Below are 23343 nucleotides of genomic sequence, written 5' to 3'. Positions count from 1 at the left end.
TTAAAAAAAATTGCACTAATTGCATACATTTATATCATTTTAACTGACCAAAATTTACAATAAAAGGTAATCAGGTTTCTTTTTATAAATCGTATAAATGCGTCAATCGTAAATCCTAAAGAAAAAAAAAAAAAGGAATTATGATACTATAATTACAACAACAAAAAAAACAAACAAAAATAAAACACCACATAAAAACTGAAAATCGATTTACCTATTTATAGTAACCCATTTTGACATGGCAGTTAATATAAACATTTATCGAAAATGTAACAATAAAATCTGTTTCGAAGTACAAAAGGAAGGATTAACAATACTATAAAAAAAAAAAAATCAAATTAAGATATAAATTGCATTTTTAGCATAATGTTGTCTTGGTTTCCAGTAAATAAATAAAAGCAGTAAGTTCCAATAATGAAACTACCTATTATTCATTTTTTACAATAGTCACCAACATGAAGGTGTCTATTGTTAAAAATGAATACCAACAAAACATCACAACAAGAACACATAACAATAGAATATTTACATCCTTGATCCTAAAATCCAGTGAAGATAACAAAGCAAATTAAAATATGAAAGGCAAAATTAGAAAACCAATTTAAAGTTAACTATATTTATCTTTTTACTAAACATATAAATACATAAAAGTATATTTGTTTTTATGTTCAATATTAGTTATTCAATTACTTCAAATTTAGGACATGAAAACACCCTAGCGTTAAAGATCAAGGTTGCATACTCTCATACACATTACGCTAAACATTAACAGACATTATTATGTGTTTTGAGAATAATTAAAAAAGGCTAGACAACACAACCTAGCTCCAAAGCAGTAACTCCGCCTGGCACTAAATGCTGCCAAGTCACAACTCTGCTATAAGTACATCGCTTGGCTGGCAAGGTTTTCAATCTTGCTCAACATAATGCCAAATCACACCACTTTGAAAACATGGAAACAGCATAATTTAAACATATATACAACTATGAACAAATATGGTTTTATATAACACATTTGATTAATAATCTTTTCAATTTGATGAAGAGTAGCTTGTTCAGCTATTAGAAGTGGGACTGAGTGGTGACTGAAATCTTCCATCATAAAAAAATTGTATGTATTCCAGAGATGTAAAGGATTGTCAGGTTCACAAAAGGTCAAAATAATTGAAAACAATTGTCTAATTTTCTTTGGCGTACGTGTTAAAACCGCCTCAGAAAGAGTATTCTGCCATTCAGTGTCATCTAACAACAATTCTTTCAAAACACATGCTTCACGAAACGTTTCAAGGACAATACCATTAACAGTATGCACATCCTCCCAAGATGTTGCTCCTTTTGCTTGCAAAAGTAACAGTTTAAGAAAAAACAATTTTTCAGTTGGATTAACTTTATACATTCTTACTATCATCTTATTACCACCCCTTTGTCTAACCTTCCATTTACAATGTTTATCAAATATAAAGTGATAAGGAATGTCTACATAAGAATAGCAATGTGCTCTTTCATTTTCAGTATTTAACTTAAACCATGCCATTAGGTGCATATCACGCTGAGCTGCACGATCTAAAGCCATTTGTTCTGCTCCTTCTCTAAAATACAATAATTAATTTTCAGGTAGATGTTTACCAAGTCACAGCACTTTGAAAACACAGAAACAACATAATATAAGCATATGTACCAACTATAAACACAATAAATGTGTTTAAACATGTATATAAGGTTAAATACATTCCTTATATACATATTTAAACACATTTTTAAAACAATTGTATAACACATATTAACACATACACAAAGAGTAAAAAAACACTTTACATTATTATAAAAACATTATTATAAAAACACATTGATAAAACAACTATAAAGCACTTATTACTACATACAGATACATATCAAATAAGCATATATGCAAACAATAAACGTGTGGAAATAAAAATTTTAAAAATGATGCGAGAAAATTTAAATAATTACAAATTATATATTTACAAACAATACTCTTTACCTTCTTTTATTTCTTCATAAGAACTGTAATCCTCATAACAAAATTTAACCTTTACATACAATAACATGTGACATGCCATGTCAGTGTTGGCACAAAAGTTTAATTTACTTTTCAAAATTTTCTAAAAAAGAACAAAAATAATTAATAGCATCACAGAATTTTCAATGTAATAATAACCATTTTATGGAAATAGCATAAGTATAACTTTAAATAACATACATACCCCTATTTCCCTTCTAAAAAATGAGATAATAAAAACAAAACTGCAAAAAGAAAAACTAAAACAAAAAAAATATAAACGATTTAAAAAATTGAAATCCTTTCTACTTTATCTAAATAAAATTTAAATCCTTTCTGCTTTATCTAATAAAAATGTATATATAACTATTTTATATACTTACTTCAATTATAAGATGATCTTAACTATTATTATTTATCTTCATATGATTCTTTATGTAATATATCTAAACTAATAATTAAATTCCAAAAGGAAGAAAGTTTTAACTCGCTTCATGGATCTTTCTCCAATGGCCGCGTGCATTTAAAGAACGCGCTCTTTCAAAGCCTAGTAACTAATGACGAAACGACGACATTAAACATTAAACATTAATTTTTGTAGGAATTATATTATGATACATACATACATACATACATATATATATATATATATATATATATATATATATATATATATATATATATATATATATATATATATATATATATATATATATATATATATATACACGGATTCTCTTTTGTGTGCCATTCTATCAGGTATAGCACTAGACGATGGAGAATTAAATAATACTGGACTATGACTATTTTCTCCTACAACTTCTCTTATTCTATTTGATACTCTTTCTAATACATTTGCTCCGCCGTTTTCTATAGCTTCTCTCATTAATTGGGTAAGTATTCCATCCATGTTATGAAATTAGCATTCAGTGTATTTGCGTTTGTTGTTGTTGTTTTTTTTTGTGGGTTTTCTTTTTTTATTCGTTGTTTTTTTTGTGTAACTACTAACTCAAAAGTATTTTTGCTCATGCTCATCGCTCATCCCATAATCCTCTATTGACGTCATGTGCGCTCATTAAAACCCCGCCCACTTGCGCGCGCATGACGTAATGAGCGCACATGACGTCAATAGAGGATTATGGGATGAGCGATGAGCATGAGCAAAAATACTTTTGAGTTAGTAGTTAACGACCAAGCGAACGAAATGGAGGGTATAAATTTTACGCAAAATTTATTCGATGAAGAAAACTCAGAAAACGATGAAATACTGGCAAAATTATTATGTCCGACGCAAGATATAGTAGAAGAGCAACAATTTGAATTGCAACAACATATAAAAGATTATTTAAAAGGCAGAGAAAATAATTCAGAAATCGTTTTTCAAATAAATAAAGACAAACTTTTACCTCAACATAAAGAACAAATTTCAAAAGACAGAGCGAAACAACAAGAAAAAGAGGAACGAAAAAAAAGTGAGCTTTTTTATTTAGATCCAATTCATAAAACATTAGATTATCTGCAAGAATATATTTCATACTTACAAGACAGTGGTAGACTTAGAAAAGCCAGTTTTTTTTCACCAGTGGAGAACGAGATATTAATTAAAAAACGAGAGAATATTCAAAAATGGAAAACTACATTAATAAATGTTCCCTCGTACTTTTTTATGCAGCAAGCGATCAGGAGAAAGAATACTGCTGTACTCCTGTCCACATTGTTACATCTTTTAATTGGGTCGGCTCTTTCTTCGGACTCGAAGGGAAAAAGATCTTTGAATGCATACATGAAGGTTATTTTTAAATGTATATAATATTAATATATTAAATATAATATTAACATGGGCGAATACTTATTTTCAATTTATGTTTAGGATGCAATATGGGAAAGCATTGGCACACTATTGTATTGCTACCGTCAGACAGTACAGGGTGCCCTATTTCAACAACTAGAGCAATTCGCTCGCGGTACTTTGCTGCTTGCAGTAAAGGTAGATGTAAACAGACCAATCGAATACGCGCTATCGGTCTTGATGGAAATTTCGAAGCATGTTGTGATGAATGCAAACGACAAGCTGTACAAACTTGTGGGGCCTGCTATGCCAGTAGTAGGTCCTCAACTGAAGGGGATTGCCTTGCTTGCGAAAACCATTTTAGACTGTACAGCATTAAATCAGAGGATCATCTCAGAAACAGTCTTCAGTATTGCGCAATGCGATACTTATATGCATCAGGAACATGTGCAGAAGGCTGCGGCCAGTGTGGAAAATGTTACGAGCATTCTGTCGATCCTCAAAAAGGGTCCTTGTATCATAAAACCTTTGACGACAGATTTAACGTCAATAAACCAACCTACGATGAATATCGCGAATACCTTAGAAAAAAAAGAGAAAACGCCAACTCCTTTGAAGAAGGTAATTCGAGCAAACGACCTAAAAGATATCACGAGTCGGACGAATTTTAACAAGGTAGTTTTTCCTTCTGCTTCACCAATAATGACTATTTCAACAAGTAGAAATGCAACATCTGATTTTCTTAATGAATTTATCAAAAATAAGATAATTAGTAATAGGCAATTTTATGCAGTATTAAAAATTAATGACAAATTGAGATGTAGTTACTTAAGTTTACCTTATGGAATAACAAATCAAATTATTAATAAAGGACTCACTATTAATCAAGCTAATTTTGCACCTATTAATTTTAAAGATAAATACAATGCAATAAATAAAGATAATTCTAAAGTTATTAAAAGACTAACCGGTTTATTTAAAGAATTTTTAGAAGTTATTAGTATAGAAAATTATTATCCTAAAAACCAATTGCTTACTAACATATTTGATTGTTTTTTGCTTAGAGATAAAAAGAAAATAACACTCGCTTTAATAGGTAGTAGTAACTCAGGAAAATCGTTTTTATTAGATATTTTAACTAGTCTCTTTGAATATACACGGATACGTTACATAATACACGGCCGGATATGTTACATAAATTAGTTTTAAATTAGAAGGCCAAATTTTCAGAGTTTTTTTCGCAAAGAACATCGTGTCGATCAAGTTTTCAAATTAGTTGTGAGAAATATGGTAAATAAATGTGCTGTGGTTAATTGTCGAACTGGCTATAAAATTAAAAAAAATGAATCTAGTTCTCTTTTTGCAAGTAAAGCCGTTTTTAGTTTTCCCAAAGATACTAATTTAGAAGAAAAATGGATTAAATTTGTAAACGGAAAAGATTGCAAACCAAGCAAACATTCAGTAATTTGCATGGGTCATTTTGAAGAAAAGTGTTTAAAATATGGAAAACGAATTACCTTAAAGCACGAGTTAAAACCTGTCCCATTTATTTATTCTGAAGAAACTTGTATTCCATCTTCTGTAATGTCTAAATTTTCTAACTTTCCTAAACCACCAACTAAACGAGATCTTACTATCCCAGATGAATATCATTCATTACAAGGAATGGATAAAATAAAAAACAATAATATGCTTCATGAATCTAACTCTCAAATGGATTTAGTTTTTAAAGATATGAAAGTTTTGTTTTATATTATCGTTTGTTTTTTTGTAGACTCCACTCCTTTTATTTAATCAATAAGTGTTGATAACAATTTGCATGTAAAAATTGTTTTACAAAAGTTATCCACTTCGACTTCCTCATTGGTTTAGAACTATCAACAATTGTAAACTCACAAGTTTATCTATTTTAGATAATTTGGCTTCTTATATGCACAACCTTGCTGAAGGAAATTCCTATTATTTAGTTAATAAACTTTCAAAACTAATCTTTTTTAAGTCTAAAGGTCAACCTCCATATTTTTCAAAAGTGTTACGTTTTGCACTAATGCAAAGATATTCATCATCTCAAGCTTATTCGCATCTTCTGGAACAACTTCCTTTACCGTCAATGTCACTATTGAAGAAGTTAGTATCAGGTGGAATTGATTCCACCTGATACTAACTTCTTCAATAGTGACATTTAATTTATGGTGGGTAGTATCCAACTCAAAAATGAAATACTCCAATAATGTTATAGGAAATACAGCTGTTATGGGGGATGGTAAGCCACAATTTTTACGTGCACTTGCTCACTGGGTTCAAGAGTGGCAAAATTTACAGTACAGTTCCACTGAAAGATATTTTCTCACAACTCAGACTTCTAATGCACTAGTAATAACATTGCAAAGTACTTCTAGTCTAATTGAAGATCTTCTATTTGAAGGATATAATTATGTTTTAACCTCACGTTTCCAAAGCGTTCAATTAGAACAACATTTTTCAAAGTATCATCAAATGAGTGATGGCAAGTTTCTAGTTGGATTACGCAAAGTAACTACTTCTGAGAAAATTTTTCAAATGAGATCGTTATTAAAAGAGTACTTTGACTTTTGGAAACTGGATTTAAAACCTTTTCATTCAGATTCAACTTCAGAACTTTTTAATAATGAAATTCAGGAAAGTGAGTTAGATGAAGACATTAAAGAGGTTACAATTATTACTGCTGGATATATATGCAGAAAGTTACTTAAAAAATTGAAATGTGAATTATGTACTTTATTGCTAAAAAGTGATGTCATTGACATAGATACAGAATATATTGACCTAATATCCAGAGGAGGTCTCTTAACTCCCTCAAAGTTAATTGCAAATCATGTTATTAGTTGCTTTGCTATGCTTGATGCAGTGAAACAAAGTCAACTTACGTTTGAAACTCTTGAGATCAGAAAAATATTTTACAAGAATATAATTTAAAGCAAAAATTTCTTTTTGATAGTCATTTTGAGTTGGGACTTTCTCTTGTTAATCGAACAGTTACAAATATTTTTTATAATAATGACAAGAGATTGTAAGTGGGAGTAAACACAAAGATACTGTATTATCTTAGGAGACAAAGAGAAAAAAGAAAATAAGAAATGTAGTGAATATATATATATATATATATATATATAACATTACTTTTAAAACTATTTTACATTTTAAAACACAAAAACTTAAAATACTGAAAAACTGGCCTTCTTTATTTCGGCCTATTTATGCAACATATCCGGCGGTGTATAAAGTAGGCAAGAATAATATATATATATATATATATATATATATATATATATATATATATATATATATATATATATATATATATATATATATATATATATATATATATATCTTTATGTACAAGTCTTGCAAATTTTAGTCGAGTACGTAACACGATCAAACATCTCTCTCTCTCTCTCTCTCTCTCTCTCTCTCTCTCTCTCTCTCTCTCTCTCTATATATATATATATATATATATATATATATATATATATATATATATATATATATATATATATATATATATATATATATATATATATATACCCAGCGGGCACAAGCACGTTCATTGTACGTACAATGTAAGTCCAATGCTTGTCCGTCCGTCTTTGTACTGAAAATGAACCTTACAAGAGATTTCTTTTTTTTTTTAACCAAAATAGCAACTTTACTATATTTATATAAGCTTAGCCGTACACATGATAAATTTTGTCATTACCGTCTACTGTAATCATGGTTTAAGAACCATTTTCCTTTCATTTTAATTTGAGTAGTGTGGCGTACAATCAGGGTTCAGTTATTTATAAATTTTAAAAATGGCATCGTGTGTAAAAAAATGGAAAGGTATTAATAAAAAAGTAAACACTCTTTTAGATTTATCAAGTGATGACGAAACAACTGTAAAAGAAAATGCTGATGTTGATTTTTCATTAAGTCCAATAAAGTCCATAAATAGTGACGTTGAATCGTGGAATAATGTAACAGACGAAATTTTTTTTATCTGACGATTACTTAACTGATGAATATTATACGAACACCAGTAGTGAATCTGAAGGTGAAATTACAGACCTTTACTGTAGTGATGATTATTCTGATGATGATTATTCTGATGTGGGCGAAATCTCACTATTAAATAAAAAGTTGGCTCAATTTGCGACAAGAAATCGTTGGAATCGGTCATCCGTAAATGAACTTTTCTCTATCCTTCGTGAAAATGATTCTTCTCTTCCTAAAGATCCACAAACTCTCTTGAAAACACCGAGAAAAATACCAAAAGAGCAAAAATGTGGTGGTGATTATGCATACTATGGATCATGTAAAGGAATTAAAAGTCTCCTCAATGATAAAAATTGTGTTAGTGATGTTATAAAATTATCAATAAATATAAACGGAATCCCACTTTTTAAATCATCAAGTAGGCAGATGTGGCCGATACTTGCATGTTTTGATAACTCTGACATATTATATATATATATATATATATATATATATATATATATATATATATATATATATATATATATATATATATATATATATATATATATATATATATATATATATATATATATAGTAGAGACTTCTTTAAATGACAGAAGTTAATTGTTTAAGTTTTACTTATCTTATTTTTTTGTCAAGAAATTGTCGAAATGGAAATAAGTTTTTTTTACCAACTGATTTTTTATCTTTAGAATAGTAGAAAAAACGTAAAAGTACTTAAAAATGGATTCAGCAAGTCCACACAAAGCAGACGATTTTTTTTTTTCTAGATAATTAAAATGAATTTTTTTTTTTTTTTGCTCAATTAGATAAGCACTTTTTATAGCCCATATGGGATCAAAGATGTTATATATAAATACACACAGAAAAAACCGTTTTTATTACTAATTGCTATTGTTAACTGCCACGTTTAAACTGCAGCAGTTAATATCATATACTTATACTATAGTTATTATTATAGTAAGTACTATATTTATATTTAAATATTATAAATATTATTATAGTAAGCGCTATATTTAAATATTATATACACTATATTTTACTTATAGTAAATACAATAGTTTTTATTATAGTACAGTTAAAATGTCGTGGTGCCGAGCAGTTTGGCTAGAGGAATCAGTAGAAGAAGAGCTGACAATCCCTTCAGTGTGGATTGAAGGATCCGTAAATGAAAAGCAGTTTGTGAGGTGGCATAATGGTATAAATATTTTAAAAGCTTGAAAGCAATAGGCAATACCACAGAACGATTGGTTTTGCTTTCCCCTTCTTAAGGAAATGTGTCGTCATAGTAAGTATTGCGAAACATTTTCACTAACTCGTTATTAGCAGTTAATTATTCCAAATCTAGTTTAGACAAAAGAACTTTTCGTACAAGTCTCAAGTTTCTACTTTTTTTTTAACCTTTACTTTTTTTTACACATTCATTTAAAAATATATATGTTTAAATGATAAAGCAGTGTGTGAAGGGTTTGATTTTACGAGTGAGGAATCTGAAGCTTCTAACAAGATTGAATTTGGTCAATTGACCCATGAAAATAAAAAAGAAACTAAAAATCAAAAGATACGTAAAATACGTATGTTTTGTTTGTTTGTTTTATTCTATTGATATATAATTTATTATTCTTGAGATATGTTTTGTATTAAGATATGTTTAAAATATTTATTGTATGATAACTTATAACATATAATACACTTTTAAGTTTAAACTGCCATTTATTTCAATTAACTGCAGTACTTTTATAAATAAGTTTGATAAAGTCACATCTTTAAAACAGGTTATACAGTATTGGCCATTAATAACAATCCATCATGTTATTGTAGTATGGATATAAGTTTGAAATTACATATTTTAAAAATCAAAAGAGATTTTTTCTTCGACTTTTTTTTATTCAAATAAATCAAATATTTACCATATAAACTTATTATAAAGTAATAATAAATAAAAGAATTAAAAACTGAAATATTGAAATGAAAACAAGTGTTCATATGTATCAAAAAAAAAAAAAAAATGTGGCCAAAATAAACAAACCACATCAACAAAATTAACTAATCATAAAAACAAAAATAAATTAAAAAACACAAAAAATAAAAAAATAAAAAATTAATATTTTGTTGACAATCCTTTAGCTTTTAAGCATTCATTGAGCCGTTTCGGCATGGAATTCACTAAGTGCTGAGTAATATCTTTTGGAAAATGTTTTAGTAATTTTGTTACTTCTTCTTTCAGCTGGTCCAGAGCTTTTATTTCAATTTTACCAAGATTGTCGTCTAACCAAGACCACAAATTCTCTATGCATTTGAGATCTGGACTATTAGCAGGCCAAGACATGACTTTAATGTTGTTTTCTTCAAACTATTGCTTGCAAATCTTAGCAATATGACATGGAGCATTATCTTGTTGGAAGATAATTCCCGTGTCTTTTCGGAATATGTCAACAGAAGGCATCAAATAATTATCTAATATGTCTAAATATCTTTGAGAATCAAGCCTTCCATCAAATAGTTTGAAGCAACCGACACCTTCATAGTTCATGCATGCCCAGATGCCTATACTGCCACTACCTTGTTTTGTACTATACATAGAACAATCAGGGCGCATATTTTCATGTGGCATTCTTCTCAGCATTACTCGGTTTTTTCTTGAATCAACCTCAATGTTCATTTCATCGCTGAAAAGAACGTTGTGCCACATGCTCTTAGAACAAATTTTATGAGCTAAGCACCAGTTTTTCCTTGCTTTCTGATGTTTTTTTGATAGACGTAGTTTTTTGCAAGCAGCTCGCCACATGTAATTATGATTTTGTCGTACTCTTCTAATTGTTCGAGCACTAGCAACAACACCAGAAGCTTCCAGCCATTTTCGACTGAGATCAGTAGATGATACCTTTCTATTTTTTTTCACTATGCGAATAAGTGAACGTTCATTTCTTTCATTTGAAATGCTGGGTCTTCCAAGACGCGGAAGATTTTCAATTGTATTGTATACATGATATCAGTTGATAGTTCTGCTAACAGTTGCATGTGTTGTGTTTAAATGTTTCGCAATTTTTCTCATAGAGATGTTTTGTTCATTCATAGCTATGATTTTACATTTTTTCATATTATCAATAGTTTTTCCAGTCATTTTGATTTTTTTATTGCTAAAATGTTGTAGTTAATTAGATACTAATTTTCATATTTCATTTTACACAAACTTTTCAAATATTTATAACAATTTTAAAAAAATTCTCTAACAGTAATTATTAAAATCGCAAATAAGTTCAAAGTTTTACTCAAAGACAAACGCAATTTTGAAAGAATTTTGAAATAATAGAGTGGATTGTTATTTTTGGCCATTATAATTTTTTTAGATTATGAGGTAAGTGTTAAAAAAAACCAGATAATTAGCGCATCGATTGATACTTTTATGAATATCTATATTTATTTTAAAGAAAATGTGATATTCATCAAGTTACACTTTTTATATTTGAAATGAGTCAAACAATCATGATTTATTATCAATCAAAGTCAAATGATATCAAAAAAATCATGGTGGATTGTTATTAATGACCAATACTGTATATATATACTGAACATAACTTTTATTTAGCTGTCCTGAAAAGCCCATGTTTGTCAGAGCTAGGTTGCGATCTCCTTACAGTGTTTCTTCTTTACAAAATCCTTCAGTAGGATCTCTTGCTATTCCAGAACTTGAGTCATGTTTTAAGCAGCCAATTTCAAAATTAAATGGTTCAAAATCTTCAACACAGTGACAGTGAATAATACCTACTTTTTCTACAAGTTGTTTTACCTTTTTGTCACCTGCTGTAAAATCAACCTGCCAATCCCAATTATCATCTTCAGTAAAATCTAAAATCCCTGTAAGACAGTTGTCCCAACCAACATCTTCAGATTTAGTAAACCAGTCATCAAGTAAATGCAGCTCAAAATAATAAAACTTCAATGTCTAGATTTCCTCTTCCTAAAGCCAGTTAAATTATTTATTTTTAATATTTTTATTGCACAAGTTACTCTTTCACTTTTTCTACCATTAAGTTGTATTTATATTAAGAGAAATTATATTTCTATTAAGAGAAATTTAAAAAAATTTTTGGGGTATTATTTGCCTATTTACCCCAATATTTATCTTATTTATCTATCAATATTAGGTATGTTTTGTAAAAAATGTAAATGTATGAAATAATAATCTAAAATTTTAGAATTCCAATACAAAGTAATTCATTTTACTCACACAAATTCTTGAAGAGCAATGCAAGATTAGAACACATTATGAACCTGAACATTCTTTATACCATGTGCAGCAGTTTGATAATTTGGAGGAGTTTGAGCGGTTTAATGAAGAACTTTCTGACGTAGCAAAATGTCAACTTTTAGTAAGTAAATGTATTAATATATTTTTTAATAACAAATGTATTAATACCTTTTTCATCATTAATGGTTTACTCAGCAAGTTTATTATCACAGTCACAACCTTGTATTTACTTATAAAAATATACTTTCGAGAGGTGTAAAAACCACAAACTTCCACTCCACTTCTTGAAGCTACTTCAGGAAGCTTTCTGAATAGCGAGGAATCCTGAAACTTCAAGTCGAAGATAAAGTTAGATAAGTGTTTATATATATATATATATATATATATATATATATATATATATATATATATATATATATATATATATATATATATAACGCTAGATCGACTTTAAGTGGCATTTTGTAAAAAACTTAACTTAAAGTGGCATTTCATAAAACGTTCGAAAATTTCTAAAGTTAATGATGATATTGAATAAAATCAAGTTGAAAAGTATTGTGAGATGAGTATTAAGTTAAAAGGAATAAAATTTACCAAAAATACTTTTTTTTAAAAAAAAAAGTCCACTTAGCGTTTTATTATCAACAAAGATTCCACTTAACGTAAATAATAACGTTAGATTGACTTAAAGTGGACTCATACTCTACATCGAATTGTTAATTAGTATTCGAGTCTTTATTATAAAAAGAGTAACAAAATAAACGGAGGAGATTCTCCGATGACGAGGTATGGCGGAAGGGGTAAGTATGAAAAACTAAAAAAGACGTTACTTCAGTTTAATAACGAATATAAATGAATAAAGCAAAATTTCTATATCAGTCTTAAATTAAACCGAATTATACAGTGTAATAGAATATAATAGAATAATAGAACTCTTTATGGGTTTGAAACAACGAAGCCTTTGGTGTGACAAGTTTATATTCATACATAAATTTGTTGTTTTTGAAAAATAACTTTGCCAGAATAAACCGAATAGAAATTTTGCGAATTATCTTCAAGGGTTGAAACAAAATAATATTATGTAATGGGTAAACTCTTTTCTGAAATTTTTTAACTAAGTCTAAGTATATCAAATTTTTTGAATTAGTTTTCTTTTTAATGACTAATGGATGAATTACTTTATTCTTTATTATTTTTTGTTAACGGAAAAATATAACGCTAATGCTAACTTATAACTTTTCTTTTTTAGTTTTTTTGAAACGCGTATGATTATAAACTGTACAACCGAATAGCAATTATGAAAATAGTTTAATCATTTTTTAAAAGCTTATTCCTTGTCTGAAAAATATAGGCTTTGAAAATCCCCATTATTTTCAAAACAGTAAGGGGGGAGGGGGTTAGAATAAACAGATAATATTCATCCAAAATTTATTTAACCGTAAAAGAGGCATAAAACCTGTATTTCGAACTTTAAAAACAAAAAAGTGACACAAATTCTAATGAGTTAGTTTTAAATGAATCGAACAAATATTCGAATGTTAATAAACAGATAAACCTAATTTGTAAAAGAACAAAAGTCTTTAGTTTTTAGACTTGGTAAACATGAAAAAAATAGACGAAAGTAATAACAACGCGGAGATTCGAGATGCTTTCAAAAGCGCAAAAAGAGTAGCAATTGTTTATATTGCCTAAATAAAGAGTTTATCAGACTCTAAATAAAAACTTTTTTTTTATGTTTTTGTTTATTGTACTAATTTTTTCAGAACTCGGCAATAAGTAAAAGAAACTTAAAACCTTATTATAAAAATATGGCATTAATAAAAACAAGTTACAGCTTAAACTACAGTTATCTACAGAATGTAAAGTAAATTTTAAAAAGTAACCATAAAAAGTTTTAGTTGAACAATCATTTAAATGAAAATTAAAAATAATTTAACGTGAGATACTAAAATAATATTCTACATGTATTAAAGTTTAAGAAAAAGGGATTATATTTAAAATTTTATTTAATGTATTTATTTATCTGATTTATTATACCGTATTCTATCTTATTTCTAGGAAATATACTATAAATGAATTTAAGCCAAATAGTCGCTTTTTTACAGTTAAATTTTAATTAGGGGAGCTTTATGTTACACTTATGTTAAGTCAGCCCTTATTTATAAATTATAAGGTATTTTGTATTAATTAATTTTTAATTTAAGCTAGTATAAAATCAAAAATATTTAAATGTTAAGTTCTGCTTTTCTTTTTTTTTTATGGCTGTCCACTTCGTTCTTTCATTGTTAATTTTGTTTCTAAGAGTTTTCTCTCGAATCCCAGTTTGGTTACAGAAGATTTTCATATCATCGGACTCTAAATGAAAAAAAAAACCTTTGTATATGTATATATATATTAAAAAAGGTAATCCGTAAAAACAAACTTCTTTAATTCACAATTCAGACCTGAAATTAAACAATATAAGTTTCAAGTCTGTATTTAAATTGATTTCACAAGGAAGGCACTTGGGCTTATAGAGAAATCGCAACAAGTAGAGTTAAAAGAAAATAAAGTTTTTGACTGATAACTTTACTAAGTTTGAAATAATTCATTAAAAAAAATGTATATAAACAATTACAATAAGTATTGTATTGTTTTTCTTTCTAACAAAACAATAAAATTCGAGAACTATTGTATTGTTTTGTTTTAATGAAATAAAATTACAATAACTATTGTATTGTTTTGATGAAAACAATTACAATAATTATTGTAGTGTATTACTTTACATTAAAGTAGAAAAGCTAACGTATTTTAACGTATTTATATTTATCTCTGACGAACTTACTCTTATTTTTGCTATTTTTTATTTACGGATTTGCAATATATTGCAAATTTTATTTTTTACATATTTAGATTTCGCATCACCTATCTTGTTTTGTATTTCTAAGCTCTAAATGGCTGCAAAATATTGCCTGTCTGATGATAGCCTTACTATTTTCATTGAAAAATAACTTTCATAAATTATTTTAATCAGCCCTTTTATTTTTTCCTCTTGATTTTAATGCTGCAAAGGAACTTAAAATATATATGAAAATTAACTTTAGTAACACAAACAGTTAAACATAATAATTCTTCTTAAATAAAAATGTTAATGTCTTGAAAAGTTGAAGAACCAACATAAAAAAATTAATGATGACGAAACGAAGAGCCAAAAGGAGATTTTTCTAAATGCGTTTAAGGCCTGAAAATAAAACAAAATGCTAACCGTACTATTTTTAACAATTTCTTCATTATTTTTCCAAATATCTCATACTTTTCCGTGTCAATTCTTCCGCGGAAGAATTATTTATTACGTAATAAAAAACCATGACTATAAAACAATAAAAAACCTAATTTGTACTAGTGGGCTGGAAAGAATTTGGCTGTCTAAAATTAAAGTTAAAATATAAATTTAGACTAATCAAAGTTTAAAATTTTAGTTTATTAGACGTTTATTGTGTAAATAATAAGTAGATAGCAATTCAACATAAAATGTTTTTTGAATCGGGTAAAATCGGTTGTACCCGAGAATGAACCACAAAATATTTGAGAAGATTTTATTTAATAACATATTATATAAATTACAACTAATATAATTAATGAAATTCTATAGAAGTTTTGGTATACTCTTTTTACAATACAAGACTTTACTTATAAATAGTTTTATTAGAAATTTCCTGAATTTTAAATTGCTAAATCAGGATAATTTCGTAGCAATAAGGTTTTTAGTTTCCGCTCATTGTGGTATTTTATTGGTACTATTACGTAAGGCATACGTTCGCAAATGTCCTTTTGATAATTAATCCGTACCAAATTTTATGTTGAATCGCTGTCTTAGGTCTTCCGAATCCCTTTCATTTGCAGAAAAATGGTGGTTTCCTTTTTTTTGATCCCGTTAACTTTGATTTTCAATATCTAAAGTTGCCCAATTTATCATTCTGGCTCCCGTTCCCCCTCCCATTATGGTTTAGTAAAATAGATTCAATCATTAAATATTAGTTGTACCCTATTTCAAGGGTACAAGAGTATATAGTCGGCAACTGGACTATTAAAACATTTATTAAATTTTGACAATAAAATAACTTTTTTTATTACAATAACTATATTGTTATTGTAATAAAAAAACCAACTATAACATAAAAAAACCAACTATATTATATTACAAAGACGAATTACAATACAATTTTTATTGTTATTGTAGTGGGTCAAAACAATACTTTTTTTTTTTCAGATGTTGCTATTGTTTTATAAAAATGAATTGCAATACAATATTTATTGTTATTGTATTACAGAATTACAATAGTTGTAAATCACAAGTATTGTTATTGTTTCTAAATTATGTTAATACAATAACAATAATTATTGTTACTGTTATTGTTTTCATTACAATTACAATAGTCCTTACCCTATTAAAAGTGTTCTTCAGAACTATGACTTTTTCAGCAAAAATACCGCTGTTCATAAATTTAAAATGGTACCATTAATTAGAGCACATTTTTTTCTATCTTTTGGTATATTGTTTGTGTAAATTTTGTATTAAAGATGAGTGACAGCAAAGAAAGTTTTACAAGCGAAGAATATTTAAGTAGCGGTGATGATAGTTTATTTGATGAAGGCACAATATTTTTTATTGAAAAATTGTATACAATATTATTTAATTTAAATATATCACCAAATCTAAGCACTTGAAGTTTTTATTTTTTATGTAGGCTCCAGTTCTGATGATGATGCTGGTGTTGATGATGTTTTAGATTGGCTTCCTGTTGTAGGAGATGACAATGGCCCTAATGTTTTTCCTTTTACTGGTCTACCAGGACCCAAACATACTATTTCACCAGAGTCAAAGCCCAATGACTATGTTGACTTATTTTTCACAATAGAATTTTCGGAAAATTTAGTAAATTAATGGGGTTAAATGGGAGATGCACAGCTATATGTGTACCTGTAAGAGCGTAAGACAATAAAGTGGACTACAAAAGTTGCCTTTTCTTTATTTGGCAGGGCTATTCTAAACAGCTACCTATTGTATAAGCTTAACACTAATGAACGTAAGCCCATGTCTAGAATAAGTTTTATGATGGCAGTTGTGGAAAGTTTAGCTGGAGGGTATCAACCAGTAAAAGCAGTTACAAAAAGACAAACATCTAGGGAGATGGAAGTGGCTAGAAGTACATTGGTACCATATCCACTTCCTCAACACACAGCAATTAACAATCCTTTCTATGGTCATAACCTTGTTAAAATTGGTTCAGGAAAAAAAAAAAATGTGTCGCTGGGCACCAAACCCGTGTCCGTACCAGTTGGCAGTGTCAGTCATGTTGTGTAGGACTGTGCCCTGGATGCTTTTCTAATTATCACACAACAGTTATGAATTAAATACATCACATTTCTTAAATTCTTTAAAAAACTACAAAAAATTAACTAAAACTCAAAATAGTTGTTATTTGAATTTTTTTTTTTTTTAGTTCAATTTCTCCGAACGGCGTTTAAACTTTATCCCGCGCTCAAAGGGTTAAATTTTATCCCGCGCTCAAATAATTTGACGGCACGTGTGTGACACGAGAAGATGCAATTGCAGTGTTCAAAGATAGAAAAGAAATGTTTGAGTGAGAGATTTCGAGGCTACTTGATGTCCAAGAGTTACGTGAAACAAGCAACATCTCTCAACGAAAATACATCAAAATTAATATCCGCTGCTACCACAATAGATACAAATATTTATCATATTGATTTTAATTCGGAAAACAAAATCACTTTTTAAGGTAGTTCGACATCGTATCAAAATTTTTCTCTTCCATATACATTTATCGACTTAGTTGTTCAAGATATGAATGTCAAAAATCATTTTTAGTAATAATAATATTAATAATAATAATAATAATAATAATAATAATAATAATAATAATAATAATAATAATAATAATAATAATAATAATAATAATAATAATAATAATAATAATAATAATAATAATAATAGTAGTAGTAATAATAATAATAATAATAATAATAATAATAATAATAATAATAATAATAAAAAAATATGTCATCGGCAACAAACTTTTTTTTTTTCCCTTGTTATTTTACATGTAAGATGCAATTTACTCATTTTAATCTTATCTTCTATTAAAAAACAAAGTTCTCGCAAAGAAGCTATTACATATTCTAAAATATGACCTGTTTAGTTTGGTTTAACTTTTTAAACCAAAGCTTTCATGACGTCATTTAAACATGTGCGCAGAAGAAAATATTACTCAACTACCTTACACAATTATATATATTAAGTAGATGTCTAACTTCACAAAATCTCCGTAAGAAAAAGTGAAGCATGTTTTTTAAGTTTTTAATGCCGGTAGCCGTTTTATTTTAATTGACAAAAATGAATTTTTATTTTGCTGTGATTTATCATTGCGTCATTTCAAGCTGGCAAAAAGTTTGCTTCACTGCGGAAGCGCGAGTTAGATATCAAGTTAATATATATCATTGAACATGTTTTCTCCTTTAAAAGTCTGATTTATGTGTGCTACTACATTAGCGTGCAAAAGTTTATAAACAACTAAATATTTCGAGTTTTTTCGTCATAAATTTTTGCTAGAATGAAATTTTTAACAATTGTTCTTTAAATATAACAACATAGTACAACAAACTCAAAAAAAAATGATACATAGTACAACAAACTCAAAAAAAAATGATAGCTTGTAACGGAAGGAAAAAATTCAAACTTTTAAAAACATAATCGGGCAAAAGTATGTAAGCAGTTCCTTGCCCCATAAACAAATCAAAATTTCATTAAGAAAAACATATTTATATTAAAATTACTTTACTGAATATAATTTTTTAATTAAATTTAAAAAAATGGTTAAATTTAGTGTCGTAAATCTCCAAAGTAAGAAAAAGGAACAATTCTACCGCAATCGTCATTTTTAACATTGGTGTAATATCAGAAATTAATATGAAGTTATTGCCGGAAAAATGTTTCATGGACCAAAGGTTTTAAAAAACAATTGTCTGTTTGATTAAATTAATAAGTTATCTAAACTATAACTTTTTGTTAAAATTATAAACAAGATTAATGTATATAAAATTTGTTTAATTTATATTCTAGCTTACCACTCTAATCATTATTTACTTTAATCAATGTTTACAATATTTTATTAAAAATTATATTCGTTTTTTAAAGAAACAAATTAATCGTTTAAAGTAAATTTTTCCAAAAATACCCTGAAAACGAATGTTACAACATAAAACTATCTGAAATACAGTTTAATATTTCCTCATACTTGTTTTTGCAATAGAAACTCAGCTATGTAACTCTGGAAAAGTGGTTCACTGCTCTAGTGTTAATGGCGCAGCTTCTTCTTTGATCGTATCCACGAATTTTATTTGAGAAAATATTTTTTCTCAGATAAGCTGAGTGAGCAAAGTTTGGTTATTGAGATTGACAAACTTTCTTGGTGAACGAGGACGTGTATATATTACGATTCGAAATTTGTAGAATATTAGCATCAAAGGTATAGCCTTTGCGTTTTATTAGCGAATGACTATTTTGAATGACCAGTATATTCTAACATTCTTATTATTAACACGAAATATATTGAAATATATTGATGCCGATATTTAAATTTTGAAAGAAAAACTTAAAAAACCAAGCTTTAGAACGGTTTCTTTTCTACGTGAAATTTTAATTAATTATAAGTATATGCAGTCCTATTCCAGTAGCGTAGCTTCAGAAAATTCGCCTCTTCCGCTGAAATGTAATTTAGGGCCACTTAAGTTATCCCATTTGTAAAAGCAATACCGCTTTTTTACTTTTTCATTAATGCATCAAAAAGATTTACAGAAAATAAATAAATAAATACTAAAGTTTTACATCAAAGGATCTTTAAGAAATTAAAACACTGTCATTTTCAATTTTACCAAATTTATAAATAATTTCCATTACTTCCATTTCATGTGCAGTTTTTACCATATTGAAGAGGATTTGAAAGATCAAAATAATTTATGGTTTGATTTAAATTCAAGCGTTCTGCGGTTGTAAAAGGTTCAGCGGAAGGCAGAATAGAAAGGGTCTTATTGCCTCTGTTCAACTTGATGCTATAGCGTAATATTTTTAAATGATTGTCAAAACACTTTAGGCATAGAATAAATAAGCTATTCATTTTAAAAAATCTAAGAGCTTTAATATTTTATTAGAAAAATATGTTAAATTAGCAAAGCTGGTTTTAATTTGGAATTCATTTGTAAAGTCATCTTCATATTTAATTTATTACTTTATTAGTTGAATTCTTTGACTTTGATAGTTCGACAGACATTTTTATATTACTTTTTTAATTTTTTTTCTTATGGTACTGGTCAACTTTTTCTTCATGATTAAAAAAATAAATTTATTAATAAATACAAAATTAATTTGAATTAAAGTAGTGAAGCAAATAGTTTTTTTTCATTTTGTTCTCCCGCATATGTTTTTTTGGTTGAAAGCTCATCGCTCGCTTAATGAATTTATAATATAATTATATTGAAAAAAAGTCTAATGCAACTCACACAAAATATATTGCAGTAAATCAATAACTTTCTGAAACATTTTTGTTGCGGAAAATGATGTCGTTCTTCTACTCAAACTAATAGTGCTTACTTTGATCCCTGCGACAACTCATAGTACTCTCTTTAATCCCAACTCTTTTAAAAGTCTGTTTTTTTAAATGAGAAAATTATTTTTAATGTTATTTTGCAAATGCAATTTTGTTTAAGGTCATTTCATTTTAATAACATTTTAAATATTTCTCACAAGAGTGATGGTGCAGATTCAATTATTCTCTCTACTTATAGATGTCATCATTTGTTTATTTGCAAAAATGACGTAGGAGGTTTTAACAAACTTAACTGTCTGGAGTTTTTTAATCTTAATCCACTTACAATGCTGGTTTTCAACGTCAATGATACCTGTACATTGTTGGTTCTTTTTGTTTGAATTCTAGAATTCAAAAGCCAAGAAATTATGTTATAGTAAGTCAGTTAGAGAAATTATAAATAAACTGCTAATTCTTTTTTGTGAAATCATTTATATGTCAAATACCGAATAAGGATCATTTTTTATATTATTTTAGATATGTTAGATTGAATAGTTTAGACTCAGAACATCATTTAAAACGACTTACTGAACCATGTTTAAAACTTCATTTAAAGTGGACTTATTTGAAACGTTCAAAACTTCGCCTAAAGTGGACTTATTTTAAACATGTTTGAAACCGCGCTTAAAGTGGACTTAAATATACATGCTAAGTATAGCTTGAAAAACGAGTTTAAAAACCTCTTTAATATACTTTACAGAGAAACATCTTTTAAATAAACTCAGTAAATAATTTCTTTTGATTAAAAATGGACAACTTTACGAAATTTTTTTTCTGAACAAAACCTATGCATTAACGACCTCATTAATAGCATTTTTTATCATATATCTTTAGGAATTGAGATTTAATAATCTTTATAAGTTCTATTAGTATCAGGTGTATGATGTTTCATGAAAGAAAAAAAATTTTATTAAATAATTTTAAATTTTATCCATTTAAACGCTTCTCAAAATGTAAATCCACTTTAAGCGATGTTTTGTACAATGACTAAATATACATGGGAAAAAAGCGAATGCTGAAACTCAAAATTATGTTATTAAAGCTAAACCTTCTATCCGCCAATTTTCGAATAAATCATATTCTAATTAGAAAACTGGTTATTGACTTCTTAATAACAATAGCTTTGTCTAAAAATTTCTCTAAAACGTAAAGTGGCCTTTAAAAAGTCCACTTTAAGTAAAAGTCCACTTTAAGCTAAATTTTTACTACTTAGAAGGCCACTTTAAGTTGATCTAACAAATATATATATATATATATATATATATATATATATATATATATATATATATATATATATATATATATATATATATATATAATTTCACCTCCCCAAGACAGAGGGGGTTCTACCGTCGAGGAGGTTTACACACACTATAAAATCATTGATTTTAGAAAAGACGGTTAACAATGATTGGCGGCAAGTCGTGCCATGCAAATATCAAAGCGATACTTTTAAAGTAAGTTTGTCAAAAAAAAAAATTTATCATCCAAAGACAATATACTACTATTTACATTTTCTCTGCTAGTTTATAAAAGTACTTAGTAATTACCCTATAGTATAAAAATGTGAAAACAGTTTTTTATACAGAGAACGATTTTTTATACATATTTTAGACTCATGACCAACAAGTTGATGGCAAGTTATAACATGGAGGGTAAAAACAAAAAAGCCTTTAAGAAAACAAACGTAATCAGAGTGATTGTGAGTATATTATTTTCTGTTAAAAGATTTTTTTAAAAGATTTTTTTACGTTTTTATTTAAAAAAAAAGTGTCTAACTTTTTGCAAAATTATATTGCACAACTCGAATTAAATAAAATATATCTAACACAGAAAGTTTCTAGTGAATCAAGGAAATCAGATATCAATCTGATATATAGAATATTAAAACTATTAGCCAAGTTATTTTGTTCTTGCTTTCAAAAAAAGTATATAATTTATAGCTGATAAATTTTTGTGTCAATGTAGATAGTATGCCGAAGTATACACTAAATGAGGTGCACCAGGCGATTGGTAATGTGTTGAAGCGTGCACCAGATAGAAAAGATGGCGGTGGACACGGCTGTAAAGCAGAAGATCAAGATTTATTTTAATAATAAATCTCAATTATTCTTAATGAGTTGCTTTCGTTTTTAGTTTTATTGATGTTTTAAACCAAACGATGTCGATGATGATGTTTTGAAATGGAAAGTTTCGTAATTTTCACCTAGAACAAAACTGAATTTTCAAAATTGATTTAAAAATTTACGCATACCTGACTATTTATATGGCGTTTTAAGTCGAATTGACTCGAAATTAACTTTTTTAAGTCTAATTTGTAATTGCAATTTAACTCTAATTTGAAAAATTCTCGACTATAATTTGAGCGTGCAGAGTACGTCTGAATTTGAATTTGAATGTACAGTGTACGTTCTAATTTGGACGAATATTGTACATTCAAATTTGTACGTCATTCAGTATTTCCAATCTGAACCAAAATCGAACTGAAATTGTACGTTCGGTCCGGACGTCTTTTGTACGTGCAATGAACGTACCCGGGCCCTCTGGATATATATATATATATATATATATATATATATATATATATATATATATATATATATATATATATATATATATATTA

General features: G+C 27.6%; 1 protein-coding gene and 1 pseudogene across 2 annotated transcripts; one reads left to right on the top strand and one right to left on the bottom strand.

Annotated features, from left to right (window-relative positions):
• Positions 1-16: 16 nt before the first annotated feature.
• On the bottom strand, positions 17-2633 carry LOC149876225 (uncharacterized). Of its 2 annotated transcripts, XM_090075635.1 has the most exons (5): positions 2404-2633; positions 2003-2123; positions 822-1589; positions 215-316; positions 17-115 (listed from the first exon to the last, which is right to left on the bottom strand). In XM_090075635.1, exon 3 carries the CDS (start codon positions 1571-1573, stop codon positions 935-937), a length of 639 nt encoding a protein of 212 aa, XP_089931761.1. In that variant the 5' UTR covers positions 1574-1589; positions 2003-2123; positions 2404-2633; the 3' UTR covers positions 17-115; positions 215-316; positions 822-934. The 2 variants fall into 2 exon arrangements, with proteins under 2 accessions (XP_089931761.1, XP_089931762.1); XM_090075636.1 differs by lacking the exon at positions 215-316.
• A 6276-nt stretch (positions 2634-8909) lies between these two features.
• Positions 8910-22826, top strand: LOC149876224 (uncharacterized; annotated as a pseudogene).
• The last annotated feature ends 517 nt before the right edge of the window (positions 22827-23343 follow it).

Source organism: Hydra viridissima, unplaced genomic scaffold (assembly GCF_058129835.1).
Source record: "Hydra viridissima isolate aposymbiotic clone 2 unplaced genomic scaffold, HvirCarnegie_v1 scaffold_23, whole genome shotgun sequence".
Classification (NCBI taxonomy): domain Eukaryota; kingdom Metazoa; phylum Cnidaria; class Hydrozoa; order Anthoathecata; family Hydridae; genus Hydra; species Hydra viridissima.
The sequence above is the reverse complement of the archived record's forward strand: the minus strand, read 5'-3'. Positions and strand labels throughout refer to the sequence as shown.

Bases quoted from the DNA above. Each gene is read 5' to 3' on its own strand.
- LOC149876225 (XM_090075635.1), bottom strand. From the start codon at position 1,573: ATGGCTTTAGATCGTGCAGCTCAGCGTGATATGCACCTAATGGCATGG.